Source organism: Bombus vosnesenskii, unplaced genomic scaffold (assembly GCF_011952255.1).
Source record: "Bombus vosnesenskii isolate JDL3184/JDL3185 unplaced genomic scaffold, Bvos_JDL3184-5_v1.1 scf7180000013293, whole genome shotgun sequence".
Lineage (NCBI taxonomy): Eukaryota > Metazoa > Arthropoda > Insecta > Hymenoptera > Apidae > Bombus > Bombus vosnesenskii.
Window position 1 is genome coordinate 3,432,210 of NW_022882944.1, and position 18,485 is coordinate 3,450,694.

Below are 18,485 nucleotides of genomic sequence, written 5' to 3' on the forward strand. Positions count from 1 at the left end.
TCCAAAGTCAGTACACCATACCTTTTACAGCTTATGATAGATATAAGATATGTATATGTTACTGTATAATTATGACTAAGTTTAACGTGATCTAATTAGATTATGTTATTGTTAAAGAAAGATATATCTGTATTGTTATATATTACTTGTATAAACAAACTGTATTCACAGGAAAATTAAAATAACTTTTGCTTTCTATTCTTTCCTTGTATCTTGATCACTATTACCAATGTTCAGTGTGCGTGATAAGTGTATGTGTATCTGTATATTTATATACTACACACTCCAAAAATTTATTTTGTTTGCATCATAGCACTCATTTGTTTATCTATGAATTAAAAGTTTGACATTTTATGTGTGTATATTATTTTTCTTATCAGTGTCCTGAAATTCTGCATCTAAATAAAATTGAAAGGTGAACAACTTTTTTGTAAGTATAAATCTATACAAATTCAATTTTATTAAGATATATTTGTGTATTAACACATTCAGTATGTCCAGAAAAAGCGTGTTTGACATAGAAATGCATTTAGTTGGTATTTCAGATGTAGTATATAACTATTAATTTAAATATTTGATAGCACATTATCAAGACAATTATCTGATGGAAGAGAATCAAAAGGCTCAAAAATTTATACCAGGTCCTCCACAACTTCCCCCTTTGTATAAAGGGCAGAAGATAAAAACAGTGAGTAACAAAAATTACATACATTCGTACATCTATTTATTTATTAATGATGTGATTTTCATTAGGGACCATACACTACTACAGTTACAGATGAAATGGTAGCACAAAGGGAAAGGGAGAACGAACAATTATATAGAGCTTGGCGTGAACAACAACGAAGAAGAGCAATGGCGCCAGATGATGATGATTCAGAATATATGGGCGACTTTAAAGATGACACAGTGAGAAGAAGTTTTATTAGAAAAATTTTCTGTATATTAACAATTCAATTACTATTTACCTCTGGCATCATTGCAGTCTTTTTGTTTGTGTAAGCATTATGATTTAGCAATGTTTTAATAATATTTCCTTTATGGATTAAAGCTATGAATTGTGTTTATTTTAACAACTCTATTCCAGGGATGCTGCTAGAAAATTTATGATAATTCATTGGTATATGTGGATTATAGCTATGTACGTAAATAGTGCAACTATATTGCAACTATTTTAGATATATTATTTAGTAAATAATCCATAATTTTATTAGGATATGCTTCACCATTTCTTTTTGCACTATATCTATATCTGAAAGAGCTAGACGCAATCCACCTTTCAATTATATATGGCTAACTAAATTGGTAAGGTTCTTAGCCATACTGAAACCTTATTAATTGGATGTCTTTCATGCAATTTAACATTCAGTACTAAAAAATTATTATTTACAGACACTTTCTATGTCATATTTAGCTGCTTTTGTATCAGTCTTTTTAGAAGTTGAAGTAATATTGATGGCATTAGGTATGACAACTTTAATTACATTAGGAATAGGTCTTATCGCAACATTTTCTAAGGTATTTAACTATAAAACTTGTATGACATAAAATAACAGAAAATATCATAAATAATAATTATAAAACAAATAATAATTATAAATAATGTAAATAATGTTACAGTTTGATTTGACAATGAGAACAGGACTGTTGATGATCTTTGGACTGGCTTCTATTGTTTCAATTTTTGTGATAATGATAGTTCTGCTATTTACATATATAAGAGTATTACATATAATAATCTCAGTTATAGGAATGATTTTATTATCAATGGTTAATATAGAATTAATATATATATTGAAAATATTATTTAATTTCAACATAATATATATCACTCTAAGAAAAGATATTTCAAACATAAAAGGTCATTATTATATGTTTTCTAGTACTTGTATTTTGATGTGCAAACAATTATGGGTGGAAGAAGAATAGAATTAAGTCCGGATGAAGTTGTATTTGCAACGGCACAAATTTATGTTGACATAGTACTGTTATACCAATACGTGTTATTGTTTATGGGTATGATGTATCATCGATAAATATTAAGGATAAATTTACATTATGTCATTAAGAATAACCTATTCTTATTATAGCAGTAATATTTTAGATACAGATTTGAATATCAATAAATAAATGTATGTGAGATATTACACAATAGAATTGAAAACTATTTTCTTTTTTATGACTTATCTATATGTGTTTTATTGCTATTGAGATTATTAACTTACACAGAGTCAATAATCATTTGCTATAAAGCTATAATTATATAAAATTCATAAATGAAAGATTCTGAAACGCTACTGTCCCTTAAAATAGCATCTTTCTGTCAAGTTTGTTGCTAAGCAACTGTTTGACAACAAAAACTTAACCTATTGCATGTTCAAAACTTCAATTAAAGAATACATATTTTGTAGATTTAAATGAATGTGTAAGTATATAATTAGTTGAAATTTTTAAAAGATGTATTATTATTAGTATCTTATATGTAATAAATGAGTTACGTGACCAAGTTATCGTCACTTATGTCATTACAAATCAAACGAAATAAATTTGCAAGGTTGTTTTATGCAGTGCATCATAATGAAAACCGAGGTCTTTTCTACGTAAAGTTGGATGACAATTGTAAGAAATATTTCATCCGAAAAATTATTATTTTAATAAATTTCTAATATTATTCATGGCCTAAGAATTGAGGGGAAAATATGGAACAAATATGATTTTCATATTGTTAATGTGAATAGTATTTTAAAATATATTTCTTTTTTTCATTTTTTGACCAGCAAGGGCAGTATTACAATACAAAGCTGAGAGGAAGGTTTTAGATATGCAAGTGATTAGTGTACCCTATAGATATACAGGAAGAGGTTTAGCTCGTTTGCTTACAGAGGTAAAATTTATTTTCAAATTTCTTGTAACTTCAAATGAATGTTTATTGTTATAAATTATGTTATATTAATGTCTATATTTGTAGACTGCATTTACATATGTTATTGTGAATTATTTATATATGTACTTGACATGTGAGTACATGCAGAAGTATTATCTTGCAATTAAGAATCCAGCTCTTGAAGAATATGTTGTTGGACCACCGCATATTTTAGAAGGACCTGATTCAGAACCTTTAGACCCTGACATTATATATGAATTACCTGATCCAGAAGATTTTTTGATATATTCTTCTTAATAAATATTGTTACAATAATTGTTGCAATTTTGAATAATTATTGAATTAAGCTATTACTTAATGATTTAAAATTTATTATTGTTCCTTATTTCACTGGTAAAATGGAGGAAATAGAGTATATTACTATAATTGAATGGTTTTGTCATCAATTTTACTACAATGGCATGTTAGTTTATTGCAAAGAAGCATGTGAAGTGTATCCAGCAAACGAATATCTAAGAATTCTTTTAAGTCTTGCATACATATTAACTGGAAAAGTACAAGAAGCAATCAAAGAATGTTCAAACTTAATGAACAATGCAGATACCACATTGACAGCATTGCTTCTTCAGAATATTGCATATATGAAAACTGAAAATGTTGAAAAGGTCACTATAATACAAATCGAAACAAGAATTAGAGACGAGAAACGAAAATCGTCTTCAAACGCATTAGCTTTAGCAGCCTTAGTGTTGCTTTTATCTCAGAAAGCTGACAAAGCTAGAGATTATGTAGAAAGGGCTTACAAGCTTGATTCATCCAATAAAAATGTGTTATTAACAAAAGCTTGGGTGGATTTATTTATTGCAAACGAAAATGATTCAAGTGAGCCAAACTTGTTTGAAGTTGTTTTAGTACAAGATTCAAAGAATATAAATGCTTTGCTTGGCTCTGCAAAATACAAACAACAGCAAGGTGACTATACAGGAGCAATATCAACATTGAATTCTTTAATTGTACGATATCCTAAATTATGCCTACCCTTGGTAGAAAAATTGTGCAATCAACTCGCATTGAAAGATTGGGATCAAGTTCTGGAGACCGCTAATAGAATAATGTCAATCGACTCGAATAACTTGGATGCAAGAAAAGCACATGCATTTGTACATCTTTGTAGGGATGGAAATTATAATGAAGGATTAAAACATTTACAGTCATTCTTCAGAAATATGATAATTATAGAAACAAAGAACGTCACAGTTTTGGTGAACAATATTCAATTATTTTCACGATTAGCTTGCAAACATCAAGGGATTTTATTGGAGGTTTCTAGGACCATTGAAAAGGCATTACAACAGAATCCAAAAAGTGCAGATCTCATGGTGGAATTAGGAAACTTGTATGTTTCACTGGGTAAAGTGAAAGATGCAGAAAATTGGTACAGAAGTGCTGTTCGAATAAACGAATCATCGTTTGCTGCTTTGATGGGACTAGCCCATTGTCAGCTTTTAGATACTTCGATTGATGCCTTGGGCTTGGCACAGCAGCAAGTAGATTTTTTGATGGAGATACAGTCTAATTCAGTGGATGCAGAATTGCTTTTTATGTCTGCCAAATTGAGCTCCAATGATTCCATTAAAGTCCTGAATTATTTGAACAATGCAGCTACGATCATACTGGACAACTGTAAATATGTACCATATGGTTATGATTATATGAAAAAATTAAATCCTGATTTATGTTTAGAAATTTCCAAACAACGTTTAGTTTATTCTGTAACAAGTGATGTAACAAATTCTGAGGAAAATGTATCCAATTACAAAGAGCCAAGTTTGTATTTGTTAGAGCAATTATCAGAAGCATATCCTGGTTTGAGTATTTCACAGTTACTACTGAGTAAAGCTAAAATGCAAAGTGGAAATTTAGAAGAATCTTCATACATACTAAGAAATCTTTTAGATAATGTGGATTCAACCAACGCGGAAGCGCATTTACTAATGGCGCAGATTCTAGCTCGTCAAGGGAATTACCAGTCAGCTTCACAAAGTCTTGAAGTTGGTTTAAGTTACAATTTCAAGATCAGAGACAATCCGATTTATCACTTAATTACTGGCATGGTTCAAAAAGAAACAAATGATATAGAGGGCTCAATAACAAGTTTTCAGTCAGCTATGTCATTAACTAAGATGCAATCACATAAAAATACTTCAGAAGCTTCAGATATTTCAACATCAGATATGGCAACTTTGTACCTGGAACTAATTTCTGCTTATGGAAAAATGAGACATTTCAATGAGGCAATTGACATAATACAAGATGCAAATATAAAACTTGGGAACACTTCAGAGAAAGGTAGAATATTAATAGGAAACGCAGAGTTACTTTTAGAAATGGGAGAGTTGGATGAAGCCATTGATTGCTTGTCAAAAGTAACGTCAGACCAACTTTATTATTTGCAAGCACATACGCGTTTAGCCGAGATAAATTTGAAACATAAAAAGGATCGACTCGCTTTTGCTACGTGTTTCAGGTTTGTTTTTCATAAATTTCTACATTTCGTTATATTTTTTTCAATCTGTTGAAATATTTTATTTTGTAGAGAATTGGTTGAACATTGTCCTGGTCCTAAGACATATAGTATGCTTGGTGATGCATATATCTCTATACAAGAACCGGAGAGAGCAATAGAAGCATATGAGCATGCTTTGAAACAGAATCCTACAAATAAAGTACATATAGCAAGTAAGCTAGGAAAGGCACTTATAAAGACGCATCAGTACACAAAAGCCATAAATTATTACAGAGATGTGATGAAACAAGAGAACTTTAAAAGCTTGAAATTAGATCTTGCAAAGTTGTTCATAAAGTTGAAACAGTATGATAAAGCAGAAGCTACATTGGTTCAAGAATTACAAGGTAGAAATTATTTTAGCTGCATAATTTTATTCTTTTACTTTAATTTTAATTATTTTAATGACTTTTGATATTTCAGACGGTCGACGAGATTCTGATTTAAAGAGCTTAGAAGTGCGTAGTCAGCTTTTACTGTTGCTTGCTAAAACACGAGAAAAAGCAGATAATATTAATGGTGCTTTGTCAGCATTGAAGGAAGCCAAGGAAAATCAACATAGATACATTCAACGTATGGGAGGTTCTAACTTGGAAGAGGAAAAACAACTTCTTGCAAATATCTGTTTAACAATGGCAGATCATTCCTCTTCTCTAAGAGATTATGATCAAGCTATTACGTACTATAAAGAAGCACTGAATCATAAGCCTGCGGATGTAAATGCTTTGTTATCCTTAGCAAAACTTTATATGCAGGTAAGTTGCAAATAAAATGACAGTAATTGCAATTTACAGTATCATTTAGGAAATTGTTAATAATTGTATATTGTAAAATAACAGACAAATAATTTGGATCGATGTGCTCAAAGCTGTACAGCTTTATTGAACGCGGATCCCAACAATGAAGCTGCTTCCATAATGATGGCAGATCTTGCATTTAGAAAAGTTGATTTTGACACAGCAGCATTTCACTTTCGACAACTATTGCTGAAGCAGCCAACTTACTGGACCGCTTTAGCGAGATTGATAGAAGTTTCTCGTCGAACAGGTGAATTTTATTTAAAAATTTAAATTTTGAAATTTATAATTCTCTAATGCAAGACTTATTTATGATGTAACAAATTTAGGGGATATGGATGACCTTGAAGAGTGGCTTCATCGAGCAGAACTAGGGATGAGTGGTGCAAATTTAACACCTGGCTATTATTATTGCGCGGGTTTATTGGATTGGCGTATGGGTCGATTAAATTCCGCGCTTCGTCAGTTCAATTTCGCCAGACGTGATCCTGAGTGGGGTCAACAGGCAATATACAATATGATCGAGATTTGTTTAGATCCGGATGATGATTCTTCCCTCTCTAATGAAATCTTTAACGACGATGATGCTGAATATCAAGACTCTAGAACGATGGCTCTGAAAACAGCCTATCGTTTGCTACAGGTACTTAAAAAAGAGCAAAAAGAACATAGTAAATCTATGATTTAAAATTTTTAATAAAATAGTGTATTATAAAATTTGAGTTTTAAAAACATTACTTTATTATTACAGGAATTAAATCCTAAAGGTAGTCCACATGAAATGTTGACGCACAGATTGTTAAGCAATTTCTTTATGCTTGCTACAAAGCAAAAATCCAATGTGGAAAAAGCATTGCATGATTGTACTGCATTAGCTAGTCAAGAAACATTGAGAGATCACGTAGGACCAGCTTTAGGCATGGCTATGGCCCACATTCTTTTGAAACAAACTCCTAGAGCTCGAAACCATCTAAAACGTGTCAGCAAAAACACATGGACCTTTGAGGATGCAGAATACCTGGAACGTTGTTGGTTACTTTTAGCAGATATTTATGTTCAATCCAACAAATATGAATTGGCAAATGATCTTTTAAGACGTGTTTTACAACATAATGCCACTTGTGTTAGAGCTCATGAATTGTCTGCATACATTGCAGAAAAAGAGCAAAATTATCGCGAAGCTGCATCACAGTATAGCGAAGCATGGAAGTATGGTGGAAAATCGAAATTGTCTGTGGCTTATAAATTAGCTTATTGCTCAATGAAAGCGAAAGCTTACGCAGACGGGATAGAAGCTTGTAATGAAGTTTTGAAACAGAGTCCTGATTATCCACGCATCAAGAAGGAGATTTTGGAAAAATGTATTAATAACTTACGTACTTAATAAACAATTATGTCTTCATTGTAATTATGTCTTTATTTATATATTTAGAAACCTTCTTTTTTCTCCATTTCTTGCGAATTAAAACAAAATAATACTATGATTTATGTCGATATTCGTTTGGTAAATAATTAAATAGAGAATATAAACTTGCAATAAAATGTTGAATGAAAAATTACATTTAGAAAAGAATGATCATATACTTAGAAATTATTTTCGACGTAAAGAGAATGTTTTAAAAGTAGTAGTTACAGATGGTACAACAGATCTTGCACGTGCATTTTTGTATAGAATGTTGAATGATAATGTGTTTGGTGAAAATCAATCTGTCTTTGTCAGCCTTTATGAATTACCGAACAAGATGACCTTCTTGGAAAGTGTTGCAATTGAACTCACTTCCTTTAGCCCCAAAGTTTTAAATGGTAAATACCCATGCAGTAATAAAAAGATGGTTTATTTTTGTTTAATATTATTCAGTGCATTATGTTAAGTTAAATAACAACATAATCAATTACTAAGATATTTTAATATCAATAGGCATCAGTTATGGTCATGATGCTTCCATTGAATTTAAGGATGCAGATGTTGTAATTTGTATTGGTTATGCAAGAGAGTATGACTTTAAGGACAATGAATACCTTGAACCATTTTTTGAAGAATACGTTCTGACTTCCAAGTTTTATGTATATTAATTATTCCTATCTTGTTCAGATATAATATTAACATTTCCAGTATTTATAAATCTTATACCATCTGTAGGGTGAAGTTATAGAAAAGTATGTAAAAAGGGATGCAAGAATTATTGTACTAGGAACTACTGCTGCCACAATCATATCCAAATATGTGAAATCTATTCCTATCAAGAATATAACTACATTATCTTTGCTTAATTTAAATATTGCTGCAGGTCAGGTACTTCTGGTGTTTCTTATATGTGTTTGATATTTAAATAATTTAATTTATTAATGATTTCAATTTATTTTTAAACAAACAGTTTTTTCTTCAAATTTCAGATTGCTGCACGAGCGCAGTGTCTTCCAACAGAAGTAAAGAATATAATAATCTGGGGTTCGAATGGCTCGTATAGTTATCCCGATTGCAGATATATGTACTTCACCCATGGAAAACCTTTGGCTGATGTTATGAAAGTTTGGATTACTGACGTTCTTCCACAAGTAAGACCTTCGACCTTTTGATATATGAAAATAAGATATTTAATATTAAAAATTGTAATTAAAAAATCAAAATTATTAAACTATATACGTATATATTTCTTTTTTTAAATATTGCCCTTTCAGGATACATAAAGGTTTCTTAATTTGACCTTTACCGCTTACATTTATTAAATTCTATATACAAATGTGAAAATGTGTATTAATTGTATTTGGGACTTTGTTTTAATCTTTCATTCAAGTTTCAAATTTTCCGAATGTGAATCGTGTATGGAGTTATAAATTGGAATAGTTGCATTAAATGGTTGTAAGATGATGTGAAGTGATGTAGTATAGTCATTATTTTCGTGAAAATGAAATAGAATTAAATATTCGATATTAATTAAGATATTTTCCTCCTTTTTTTAGACTATTCGAAATGTTGTTCACAGACCAAGCCTCATTAATTCCATAGCTTATGCGTTGGCAGAACACTGTAAAATCTTATGGAATGGCACTCCAGAGAATGAATGGACCTCTATGGGTGTTATGTCTGATTATTCTTATTCGATTCGATCTGGAATATTTTTCTCTTATCCCGTAATTTGTAAGAACAGGCAGTATGAAATAGTACAGGTATGACAATTGTTAGTTGGATCTACAAGTAAATTCATTTGTGATGGTTCATTAAATTAATTTCGTGTTCAGTCGTAAATGTGATTCTTTTTGATTAATTAATTTGTGGAGAACTTCAAGATTATTATTTTAAAGACTATGTTCTTTTCACTCCTTTTATCTCCCCTCATATATCAAAAATTTTTATATGAATAATAAAGAAATGTAAAATATAGAAATATAAAAATATTAAAAAATGAAAATATAATTTTTTTGTGTAATTTTACAGGATTTTGATATGGATCGGTACGTTCTGCGGTACATTGTGGATCTAAGTAGGTTGATTTTTAGGGAAATCGAGATTGCCTATAAAATTTGTGGTATAATATCAATTGATCCTAAATAAGGTATATCCTTCATTCGTGTATAGATTATGCTACGTATTTTATTACGTTTTTACAAGTTACATTTATTTACAAGTATCTTTAAATTATATAGAATCGTAATTGTACGATGTATCGTAGATACACGGAGCCACTATTTGTGCATCGTTATCGTTATTATATCGTTATTACATTTCCTAATCATAAGGTTTCATAGATCTTTCCAAATCATTGAAATTCTCTTTCGTTATGTAAATAATGCTAATAACAATAAATGTAGAAATGTTAATACAGCAGATATTTATATAGAGAGAATCACACAATATGTATACATCACTTTAGCAACAATTATTATTTTGAACAGTTTTTACGACAGCACTATTCTTCTTATACTTGGTAGTAAAAATAAAAATAATCAACGTCGCCAAATGTGTAGTCTACTTCAAAAGTATCAGAGTAATAAAATCTCTTCAGCATTAATATATATATATATATGATATATACTATAATTTAGTATTAATTTGAAGAATAAAAATAATTCAAATATTTCAGTGTCACTAAAAAGAAAAGGAAAAAGAGAAAGAAAAATAGATCAGTTTGACGACAGTCTAATTTTTTCAAAAGTGATTTTAGAAGAGATTTGTTAATTAAATATAAAAATAAGACACTTCTCCTTAAATTTCAATAACTTAAATTCTAAATTTAAATTAGTTTCCATTAATAATAATAAATCATAATATATAATGTGATAATTCCTCCAGGGCTATTATTTCGAATTAGTCAAATATAAAATCCATTCTTTAAATTAATAAATTACAAAAATAAAAATAATTAACGTCTGTTTACCAAAGGAACTTCAAAGATCCAGATACATAATCTGTGTTGCAGAAATGGCTCCGCAGGCGGCGAGGGTACTAGCCACGCATACAACGGCTGTAGTGGTCCCAGATTTACTGACGATCGTTCCTAGGCAGCAGGACAGAAGGAACTGCGCCAGAAACACCATAGAGGAGACGATTGCGACGTCTGTGCCAAGACCACGCACTCCCCCGCTTTGAACGGCTTCACCCTCGGCTGTCACCTCGAACTACAAAGTCGACTAATTCAATTTCTCCTTGATATATACGTCTGTTACATTACTACGTTACGTTATTTAATGGCATTACATTTCCCCTCCATTGAGTTTTATTAAATTATTCTTGTTATTTATAAAATAATTCTAATAATATAAAAATTGGATATATTATATGGTACGTGTTATTAATCTTTGGAAATTATTAAGATTTATTGAAATTCTGAATGTTATTTGTTAAGAGAAAACATGGTTTGTTTTAAATTATATATATTTTTTCATAATTAAGGAACATTCTGATCCTGATCCAATCTAAGATAAAATTGCGAATTGAACAAATTTTTATTTTTTAATCACGACATTGTTAGTTGAATGATTTAAATTTTTTGATCGATTCCTTTGGGATTACTCTTTCAAGATACAGGATACCACTTACTGTTGATGAAGCATGATAATGTGCAACTAGAAGATACGGCATAGTGAATAATGTGGAGTACATAACACCTGCGGTCCAAGAGAATATGATCACTCCCGCGGGATGTTTCGTCAACGCCATCATCATCATACCAGTACTATAGAACAGCAGGCCGCAAATGTATACCCTTCGGGCTCTGTTAAATCACATGATACATTTACTTTTACCAGAAAAACGATTCTTTTTTATTACAGTCCTTTGTTTAAAAAAATCTGAAGGACTTAAATAAAATACGAACTAGAAAACTAATTTTTGAACATATAATATTGATATGAAGAATTATTTTGATGAAAAAGAATCTAAATAGAAAATAAAATGAAATTTAAACTTCAAGTGAAACTATACTATCATTAATTAGGAATTATTCTGTCAAATAAAAATTACTTCTTTAAAAAAAAAAGAAGATATTTACTTGTAGCGTTCTATGAGCTTCTCGATAATCATTGAATAACAGGAACAGGATAATGAATACATAGACATTCCCCAACATCCAAAGCGAACTCCACTTTCGTATAATTCTCTTTCCTTGCTACCTTCTGGAGCCTATAATTTGCACAAATAATACATTAAATTATACAAATATAAAAATTCAATTATATACATTATGCAAACGTATAATTTTTAAAACTAAGTAATAAAAGTATAGTAATTGATTAATGAATAAATACCTGTGGGTTTCCCCCATAAACAGCTTCCCCAACGAAATCAGTGAAGTACAGGGAATAACATACATGTGCCATCCAACAAAATAAATTAGTTAGACACACCATACGAAGACTATGTGGCATATATACGATAGAAAGAAGATATTCCCTTAATGTGGCTTTTGGATTTCCTTCGATACTTTCATCGAAACCATGTTCAACGTAATTTGTGTCTTGGATGGGTATATCTGGTATCATAGGAACTTGACCAACTCTTTTCTCTGGTTCTTGAACTGGAAGAGGTTTCAGAGCAAACTCCTATGAAAAAGAGAAAAAAGATACAATTACCTTATTTATCATTACCACTTTATTTTTGATTTATAGTCTGTGGAACAAATATATCGACTTACATCCTTTTTCGTAGCAATCTCTTGATCATTGCCCAAGGTGCCATAAGAAGCACAATCATCTGTGATGATTTTTTCATGTTCCTTTGGCTGATCCTCCGATTCTTCAGCAGATGCCTGAATTAATTTCGAGAATAAAAAAAAAATTCTTAAAAAATGCAGGAAAACTATCCAAACTAATTCTTTATTTCTAAAGCAATATAAATTAATCGTTATTAATGTTAGTAGTAGTATATTTATTAATATTATTCTTAATAATTAATTAATACTAAACGAACCTTTTGTTCCTGTAACTGACGATATTCGTCGCTTTCCAACAATTCCAATGGGATTTCTTTGAAGCTGGTAATGGTACAGGATACACAAATAACAAAAATAATCGTAATTAAAGTGAAAGTAGCATGAAGATGTCCACCTAACATAACTCCTATCGTAGTAGCATCCCAATTAATTCCACCTAGTCCGTATCCCATGAATCCTCCCAAGCCTGCCATTATGGTGAACGTACTTAAACCTTTAGCATGGTCATCTGTGAAAAGAAAAATTTGCAATAACGGTTATGGGATCATAAACAATTCTTGTAACCATCGCATCAAATTATATTAATTTTATTTCAATTTTAGTTTAAAACACAAATATAAAATATTTTATTCAGAATAAAAGTTTTGTTTTATTCAAGATAAGTAGCTAAATAATAATTAATATATGTAAATCAAGTATTTTATGGCCTCCTAATGGCTGGAATTACAATAAATATCTATCTAGTAATTAATATAAATTGTATGATGAATAATTAAACGATAGTAAATATTAGTTAGTGTGTAGATAATTAAATAATATTATAAATAACAACTTTAATTACTTGCCAGGTACAGTGACGTCGAGTAAATATGCTCTGGCTGGACTTTGGCAGGCATCAGCATCGAAATCGAGCAGAACTGTGCCTAGGATAGTGAAGAAAATTCCCCAAGAGTGAGACGGAGGTTTCACTGACTCTTCTTTCGCATGTTTCGCCGTAGTTCGATGTCCTAAGGGAACTGTATAGTTGGTCCACGTAGGTGGAACATCCCCGAAGGCATATCCCATATCTTCCCCATTTGGAACTAATATTAATCCTTGAAAATTAAGTAGAAAGTAATCGTAAAATAAGTCATTTTTAATAATCGCGTAAGCATACAAAACTTACTTCATTTATTTCATTGGCTATTTCACAAATAAATATCATAATGAATACTGCACTTTGCCATTTACAAATATTTTACATATATTGTAATTACTATTTTCATTCTGCGCATTTTTCCAGTTTTCAATTTTCTATAAACGATTATCATAAATTACACAAAAACATTTTACCTATCAAAACTCCAAGAGCCAGCAATAGAATGAACGGTCTTCTTCTTCCATATTTTAGTCTGCATCTATCACTTAGACTTCCCAAAATCGGTGTGACGAAGAAACCAATGAGAGGGCTGAGTGCCCAGACGAGGGTCATATGCTGATGATCTACGCCGATTTTTAATAAAGTCGGTGAAACAAACGCTGTTTCTGCGGCGTAAGAAAATTCGATTCCCATCACAGCTGCGGATATTCGTACCAATTCTCCTCGTGTCTTTTTTCTACAAGATATTTATACGTTGCTATGGCCTATGTTATTTTAGATTTGTCCTTTTTTACTGAACTTTAATACATTACATCATATTATAAGCCGAGAAACTGATTTTTTTTCAGAAAATGAATTCTCTAGAGGTGAAAGTATAAACTAAAATATATCCTTTGTATTTTTCTATCGTTTAAAGTTAATTATTTTCAGGACCTTCGCGCGAATAATTGAACAAATACCTGTAAATATGCGCGTAATCATTCAAACTTCTCTCCAATTTGGGTGGTCCTCGTAGATGATTCAAGAACCCTTTAATCCCCTGGTCCATCGGTATCCCATTCTTCCACTCTTTCCACGTCTCCCATTTTTCTTTAAACTTGTCTCTAACATCGTGCACCCTGCCAGCGAAACCCTCGTATTCGTGCAATTTATCCACCATGACTCACGATTTAAACTTTTTCTCTCTTTCTCAGCTAAATGTTCTATCTCTCATTGTGTCACAGAAAATTCAACGAAACACCAAAACTAATCGTCACTTCGTTAAAATTCCCCATCAACCCTTATGAATAAATTACGGGTAAACATCGATCAGACAAAGTAATATCCTTCATATTTCTACTATTCCTTCGTTTGCTCCGAAAAAAATACGGAGAAAAGGATTAAATCAAGAAACAATATTCTTTTTATTCTTATCACTTTCCTTTAAATAAACGAAAATATTAAACAAGAATACAAAGAAAACGATAATCGAATTGATTTTACAGAAAGATCAATCTTTACGAATGAACATCGTACAAAATAATATACTCCTTCTCGATTCTTCTCCTTCTTCTTCGAAAAAGAAAAATAGCCAGTTTAATTAAACAGAAATTAGCGTGAGAATTAGATTGAAAACGTTCATTTTCGTAGATTCATCGCGTTCGATAAAAATAGAATAAAATTTCACGAGAAAGAAATGACGCGAAGGGATGTTTCCCGTAGAGGGTTGGGGGATGTGTTTCGTCGACGAGACGCGAGAAACGACTGGTGGTTCCGCAAGCTCGCGACTAAGACGAAAGCTCGACCGACGTCGCCTTTCACCGTGGATACCTAGTTACATACCTAGTCCCTCCATTCGTGTTCCGGTAGGACGTAAAATGAGCTTCCCGTGTACCAAGGGAAACCTACTTATCAGCCAGCTGCTTGTTACTCTTGATTAAAATCGGTTCGGTCGTTTGTTCGTGATTTACCTTTGGAAAAATGTGAAACAATTTTTTGTTCAGTAAAAGTATGTACACATATAAAATATACAAAAATATACACATAGCACTGGAAAGTATCTGGATGGTATAAAATTAAAAAAGAAACTTATAAGAAAAAAAATTAAAAAAGAAACTTTATAGAATAATCATAAGAGGATGTCATAATATTTTTCTGTGCATCGTTCCTTTTGTGGTTCTTCTAAGAATAACAACCTTATACTTATTGATAGTATAACAACATCATACTTAACAATGATCATAGTAGAGAAGATTTCTTTTGTGACTCTTCTAAGAATAACAGCTTTATACTAAACAATGACCATAAGAGGAAACGTTTCTTTTTTAAATATCTTTTTGCACATCGTTTCCTCATTCCATTTATGGTTTTTTTTACGAATAACAACCTCATACTTAACAATGACCATAGAAGAAAAGGTTCCTTTTGTGACTCTTCAAAGAATAACAGCCTTATACTTAACGATGACTATAAGAGGAAAAGTTTCTCTTCTAAGTAATATTTTTTTTTTTTTGCATATCGTTTCGAGAAGAAAGAAAAAGATTAGAATGGCAGAAATCGTCATTCAGTATCCTATAAAGATTATATGTGTCTGACATAAATAATCAAATATCGAATCAGCTGCTCCTCTTTCTGTGTCCCTGTGAAACATTTGCTCTATTCTCGTAACACACAGCTATATCATGGTTTACGCGTGTACACACGGACAGGTTTTCAACAATGCTTTCCACCGTTGGTCGTAGATGTAATTTCCGCCGCGGAAATTGCACTTTGTCCATTCTCTCCTTTCCACCAGGATTTTCGATTCGATTTACCACCGAAAGATGTTCTACATATATTCTATACATTTAGATACAATTTGATAGATGCTGTATACTTTATCTTCTCTAGAGAAGAATATTTATTTTCACTTGATTTATTATATCGCATATTGAATTCTAGGAGAGTATTTCTAATTCCCTGTATTTGCAATTTACTTACATTTATTTACATTATTATATTATATTTTTATTTTTTTTTTCCTTTTTTTTCAGGAAACATATAACACATTGGCAAACATATCGAGCTATCGTATTAGTCGACAAGGAAGTCCTACAAAGTAGGTCTTGTTGCGTATGTGGCCTTGGCACGAGCTTCGCCTTTGTCAGAGCTTACGATAGCAATACGCATCGATAATACGTTCATCGGTTGAACGTTTCACTCTTTTCCTCGATGGACTTCCGATGAAGTCGTTGCATTGTAGCCACAATGGACAACATCGATTTCAGCCTTTCGTTTCTTGCCTGTATGCGTTTATTTTCTAAGAAAATTATTTAATCATGGAAAACGAAAGAGAGAGGAGCAACAGTATACTTGGCGTTAAAAATAACAAAAAGAAATATTACTTGTTTCAATTTTTGAATGCATAATTCCTTCAAATGCAATAGGCTATTTTCAAATTGCAAGTACGAAAGATGTTTCAATATAATTTCTTTATTCTAGCGTTACACACGTAAAAATACTTTCTCGCGCAATGGAAACTATGTATGCAATCGTAATTTGAATTAATTAGAGACTGACAAAGTTTCATCAACTATTCTTTATCGTATACTATCCTTTCGTTCCTCTAAAGGCTTTAGTACGAACGTATTGTTAGTTAGCCTTGCACGAGTCAATGGCAATCTGATTTGTTAATGATTTAACATTCCCTCTGATTGAAGGCACACGCAAATGCCGTCTTATTTCTTAACGACGTGCCTCGCTCGCAAGAACCAATCTGCGTTGTGTAATCAGGCTTAAGCTTCATTTGAAACGGAATGACACACGGAAATTAACATTTCTTCAGGATTAGATATTATCCTATCCCAATCGCGCGTAATTTTTCTTCTTTCCGATGCACTCAAAATTAAGCAAGAAAGTTACGTAATTAATTGACGAGAAAATTACGTTAAAAGGAAATAATTAAACTAATGTATCAAGAGTAACATTACAGATTTAAGTTGATATAAAAGGAGAGGTCGAATGTATGGTCATATAGAATTTATTATAAAATATTTTGAAGATAATTGGCAGTTTCCCACTTTTCTTAATCGTGTTTTTATCATCTTCGAAGAATCTTTTCGAAAGACTGTTAATAAAGATGAAACATCTTTTTCGATCCGATTATTTTATTAAATCTTATCAAGTTCTCGGTTCGTTCTTGTAAGACCGCGATAACGATGAAAAGCAGGATTTTCTTACACTCTTGTATGTGCGCAGGTATAAGATTTAGGGAAGAATAATTTTCCCCAAGCTAATTTTGATTTTAACAGGGATAATTCTTCGAAATGAAGATAATTCTTCGGAGAGGACACGACGAAACAATTTAAGGGAATCAGATCTTTATAACGTTACAATTTTTGAAATTCACCACTTTACAAATTTCTATGATTCTACGAACTTACCAGAGATTAAAATAATTCCTGCGTAAAATTATAGAACTTTGAAGGAACTCGAGTTTTCTATTTTAAAAAGAGAAGGTAACTAAAAATTATGAGCTGTTTCCTTTTCTCCGAAGAAAACACAATTTTCTTGTCAGCTACCTCGATAAAACGAAACATCAATCAATTTCACAGCGATGATGCGTCGTTGATCCTTATTCAATCACGTATATCCCTTTTCTAACGTTTATCCTCGCTATTTATCCTACTATCCGTCTAATAAACGTTCACAGATTCCAATTTTCTTCACGATAAAGACACGATCGATAAATTTACGATTCAACTTACGACGATATACCCGAGCTGAAAGTGATTTTTATTGGCACTTAAGCAAACTTTCAATTTTATATCCTCTGAAATATTTGCGAGTAAGAAGTTACTCGAAATTATCGTTTTTTAAAAATACCTTTCCCGAATGAAAAGTCTAGATAAACGTTTAATTGCATATACAGAGGCTATTCGTTACACCAATTTCAATCTCTATTGTAGACAGTTTCTAGAAAGGGGAACATTCTCGATAATTTTCTAATATCGTTTCTTATCTGCACAAGTTATATCAATACGATAAATTCAACGATATGTGATTCGTGTTTCTCGTTGATTCTCTATGATCCGTGACGTTCTCTGTGACGTTATCCGATCTAAGAATATGTCAAATTAAAATCGATTAATCGTGTACACAACGTTACGGTGTAGTAATCTTTAAAGAACGTAACGATTCTCATCAAATCTTCGAACGAATCAATGAGAAGATGAAGCAAGGTTAACAGGAAATTTCGAGGAAGAAGACAGAA

The 18,485-nt window shown here is 31.4% G+C and overlaps 4 protein-coding genes across 5 annotated transcripts; 3 read left to right on the forward strand and 1 right to left on the reverse strand.

Annotated features, from left to right (window-relative positions):
- The first annotated feature begins 302 nt into the window (after positions 1-302).
- Positions 303-3,282, forward strand: LOC117232921 (protein lifeguard 3-like). Its single transcript, XM_033492707.1, has 9 exons — positions 303-688; positions 754-998; positions 1,088-1,141; positions 1,215-1,305; positions 1,393-1,518; positions 1,621-1,770; positions 1,884-2,016; positions 2,778-2,884; positions 2,969-3,282. The coding sequence occupies exons 1-9, from the start codon at positions 605-607 to the stop codon at positions 3,179-3,181; spliced, it is 1,203 nt and encodes a 400-aa protein (XP_033348598.1). The 5' UTR covers positions 303-604; the 3' UTR covers positions 3,182-3,282.
- Positions 3,283-7,651, forward strand: LOC117232920 (tetratricopeptide repeat protein 21B-like). Its single transcript, XM_033492706.1, has 6 exons — positions 3,283-5,411; positions 5,481-5,797; positions 5,874-6,205; positions 6,290-6,497; positions 6,577-6,890; positions 6,999-7,651. The coding sequence occupies exons 1-6, from the start codon at positions 3,283-3,285 to the stop codon at positions 7,629-7,631; spliced, it is 3,933 nt and encodes a 1,310-aa protein (XP_033348597.1). The 3' UTR covers positions 7,632-7,651.
- Positions 7,652-7,665: 14 nt separating this feature from the next.
- On the forward strand, positions 7,666-10,328 carry LOC117232922 (malate dehydrogenase-like). The gene is made up of 6 exons (XM_033492709.1): positions 7,666-8,050; positions 8,166-8,311; positions 8,388-8,540; positions 8,642-8,803; positions 9,209-9,415; positions 9,684-10,328. Exons 1-6 carry the CDS (start codon positions 7,789-7,791, stop codon positions 9,798-9,800), a joined length of 1,047 nt encoding a protein of 348 aa, XP_033348600.1. The 5' UTR covers positions 7,666-7,788; the 3' UTR covers positions 9,801-10,328.
- A 180-nt stretch (positions 10,329-10,508) lies between these two features.
- On the reverse strand, positions 10,509-15,204 carry LOC117232873 (proton-associated sugar transporter A). 2 transcript variants are annotated; one of them, XM_033492593.1, is made up of 10 exons: positions 15,077-15,204; positions 14,215-14,373; positions 13,729-13,991; positions 13,242-13,490; positions 12,654-12,904; positions 12,379-12,492; positions 11,993-12,286; positions 11,737-11,867; positions 11,286-11,460; positions 10,634-10,864 (listed from the first exon to the last, which is right to left on the reverse strand). In XM_033492593.1, the coding sequence occupies exons 2-10, from the start codon at positions 14,301-14,303 to the stop codon at positions 10,634-10,636; spliced, it is 1,797 nt and encodes a 598-aa protein (XP_033348484.1). In that variant the 5' UTR covers positions 14,304-14,373; positions 15,077-15,204. The 2 variants fall into 2 exon arrangements, with proteins under 2 accessions (XP_033348483.1, XP_033348484.1); XM_033492592.1 differs by lacking the exon at positions 15,077-15,204 and having other exon boundaries at positions 10,509-10,864; positions 14,215-14,414.
- Positions 15,205-18,485: the final 3,281 nt, after the last annotated feature.